We start from the raw sequence: 2,768 nt of genomic DNA, 5'->3' as shown, positions 1-2,768 counted from the left end.
CCCAAGAAGCTGTCTTTATGTCATTTCTCTCCGTCCAGTTTCGCTACAGGCCGATGAAAACGAAGGAGTTCAGAATTGTGTTTCGCCAATCATCTCAGTATCTACGCGCGACGCTTTCTGCAGTCATTCCTTTGTGCAAACGGAAATAAGATCATCCCGGTAAGCAATGGTGTAGAGGGAACTAGGCTGCAAGCTGGGAAACCCCCAGATTTTTTTACGTTTTTATTTACGTCTGAAATCTTTTATTGACTGTCGCTGTTCTCATTTGCCTTTCAATGTTGCGTATGTATCAGTGTTTTTTATGTCGCAGAATATTTTGCCACATTTACAAAAATCATAAAGAAAACTTTCTCATGGCCAGTGTTTTCTTTTTCATGGGCCGACTAGGAGTAAATATTTTGATAGCGCGACGGTCCGCCAGAAGGTCGACATTCATTCAACAATATTTCCCAGTTCTCGCGTATTACGGTACATTTGCTCTTTCTCTACGTATCAGATGATATAGTGGAGGGTGACATAATCTCCAGCAGGACGACGAGTCTGCATTAGTTTACAGTGCCTGATAATTGCGTTTTTCGCAACAAAAAAAAGTACACAGCTGTTAACAAACATTGATGCGGGGGTGGCTACACGTTATCATTACATGCATCTGTGCTATGTTATCTTGCAAAACTAGAGTGCCTATTTGTGTGTGAGATGTGTGTTTGTGGCAACCAAAATAGCGAATGCTGGAAGAACACGTATTTATTTACAGTGCACAATTTTACGCTATAATTGCTTTCGATCTGAGTTATTACCCATTCGATAACCGGGCTGTCACTGCACTTGAGCTAATCGTTTCTCGTTTGAAGCTAAACTCTCATTAATTTCAAAATTTTACATCCTTCCTTTCTTCCATTTGAGGTAGTCACATCTTTTGGCATCTCCGAAAAACACCCAAAAAAGTGTAGCTTCATAGAGTTATTTTTTGTGTCTTGTTTTCAGATAAACAACAGAATAAACAATTTCTGCTAATTGTTGTTCTTTTTGCAGATATCTTAAACTAATTGCGACTGCCTTTTTCGAGACCCTTGTCAATCCTTAGCTTACGAAAATGGGCGATGAATTCGATGGATGCGAGTGCATTTGGAGCCACGAAATTGCGATGCGGCGGCTACTTTCGCTGGTAAAAAAGTTGTTAAGCAAATAATTACAAAAAATAATAACTTATCGCAATTACAGCTTCGCAATGGTCAATCATATTGCACAGACAATGAGTGTATCGATTGTAAGTATTTGATACAATTACTTTCTCCTCAAAAGTTGGCACCGATCCCTATTATATTCCAGTACCCAACATGCCAAATCAGGGGGTTGGGGACAACTTCTTCATGATGATGCTATTTATGATATTTGCTGTGATATTGTATGTAATGCGGCCGGCTTCGCTTCGCCGGAGGAACGATCTGGATAAGGCACTGCCACCATCTAACGACGTAATAATGCCACATTACGAACCCGGAACAACCCGCAATAACAATTCCTCTCATATTTAAGGGTCCTAACAACGATGGCGCTCCACCTGCTGTCAATTGATGAAGACGACGTCGAATATCCGTCGTTTTTTGATCCGTTTCAAACGCAAAACTATTTCTTTCCCGGATAGAATTAACGACAACTGCAAAATTCACTTGAAATCCTGTGAATTTAACCGAAACGAACGTAACATTTCGGATTGGCATTCCAATGGGGCAGAATTCCTAGCGATGGTGCCGTCATTGGTTTTTCGATGGTTTAAATCTTCGTCTTTCATTCCAGAATCGTGGAATTTCAAAACGCGAACAACACAACTACTAGAAGCAAAATATTCTGATCGAATTTTGTATGAAAATTGTTTATTTATATTTTTTAAATTTGTTTTCTAAAATCGTTTCTACAAATATCAATACTAACTAAATGTGTTGCGGGTTTTACACATATTTGCACTCGAATGGTGAAAGTATACATTATTTTAATTAATACACATGAAATCACGAATCTAATTCGTTACAAAAAAAACCAATTACTATGATTTACCCACACTAGTTTAATTCTATTATTTCACAGCAGTAGTGCTACACAAACAATATACACATCATAGTAAGAAAAAAGATTATAAACAAGTTAATTCGAGCGACAAAAGTATGTAAGTAATAAAGAAAAAAATAAATGATATGCGAATAACAATGTTCTACAAATCATTCCATTGGCGTTTGTTCTATTTTGAGGTTATTGTAAATCATGTAAAGCCTTATTTGTTCAAAAAAGGCAGTTTTACACACTTATATGTCGGTAAGTATCTTCTTCAATAATAACACATTTTAGAGCAGTGGTACTTAACCTTTTTTGTCAGAGGGGCCACAAACCCTTGCTAAAAGGGTGGTGTCCATTACACGACCGCATTGTTAACGTAGAACTACGAAATTATAAACGGCGAGAAACAAACACTATATAAATTCAGGAATGAAACTTTTCATTACAATCATTTGGTAGCAATAGCAAGAGTCGATGAATGTATGCATTCACAGAGTTAATACGAGAACGTTTCTTGAAGCAAACGATAATTTGAGCAAACTCTCAAATTAACACAAATTAACAATTTGGACCTCCTAAGCAAATCGCCTAATATTTCCGAACCAACACGGTCTAAATATAAAAATGTCACATTAAACACTGAGCTACACTTGTTTTCTCTCGACCAATAATGTTTAATCATTATATCAAGCTTCAAACTACCAAACATATAATAA

At 37.0% G+C, this 2,768-nt stretch overlaps 1 protein-coding gene across 3 annotated transcripts; it reads left to right on the top strand.

The window, feature by feature from the left end:
- Positions 1 to 2,219, top strand: LOC129768611 (small integral membrane protein 14). Of its 3 annotated transcripts, none has more exons than XM_055770366.1 (5): positions 1 to 159; positions 1,033 to 1,165; positions 1,222 to 1,267; positions 1,330 to 1,475; positions 1,537 to 2,219. In XM_055770366.1, exons 2-5 carry the CDS (start codon positions 1,094 to 1,096, stop codon positions 1,573 to 1,575), a joined length of 303 nt encoding a protein of 100 aa, XP_055626341.1. In that variant the 5' UTR covers positions 1 to 159; positions 1,033 to 1,093; the 3' UTR covers positions 1,576 to 2,219. The 3 variants fall into 3 exon arrangements, with proteins under 3 accessions (XP_055626341.1, XP_055626343.1, XP_055626342.1); XM_055770368.1 differs by lacking the exon at positions 1 to 159 and adding an exon at positions 311 to 468; XM_055770367.1 differs by lacking the exon at positions 1 to 159 and adding an exon at positions 761 to 903.
- Positions 2,220 to 2,768: the final 549 nt, after the last annotated feature.

This window comes from Toxorhynchites rutilus, chromosome 2, assembly GCF_029784135.1.
Source record: "Toxorhynchites rutilus septentrionalis strain SRP chromosome 2, ASM2978413v1, whole genome shotgun sequence".
NCBI lineage: Eukaryota > Metazoa > Arthropoda > Insecta > Diptera > Culicidae > Toxorhynchites > Toxorhynchites rutilus.
Note: the sequence above shows the minus strand (reverse complement) of the source record. Positions and strands in the feature narration are given on the sequence as shown.

What these genes read in the sequence shown, in the direction of transcription:
- LOC129768611 (XM_055770366.1), top strand. Translation starts at nt 1,094, where the DNA reads ATGGGCGATGAATTCGATGGATGCGAGTGCATTTGGAGCCACGAAATT. An exon ending in TGCGGCGGCTACTTTCGCTG is followed by an intron (nt 1,166 to 1,221) that starts GTAAAAAAGTTG and finishes TCGCAATTACAG; the next exon opens with CTTCGCAATGGTCAATCATA. An exon ending in CACTGCCACCATCTAACGAC is followed by an intron (nt 1,476 to 1,536) that starts GTAATAATGCCA and finishes CTCATATTTAAG; the next exon opens with GGTCCTAACAACGATGGCGC.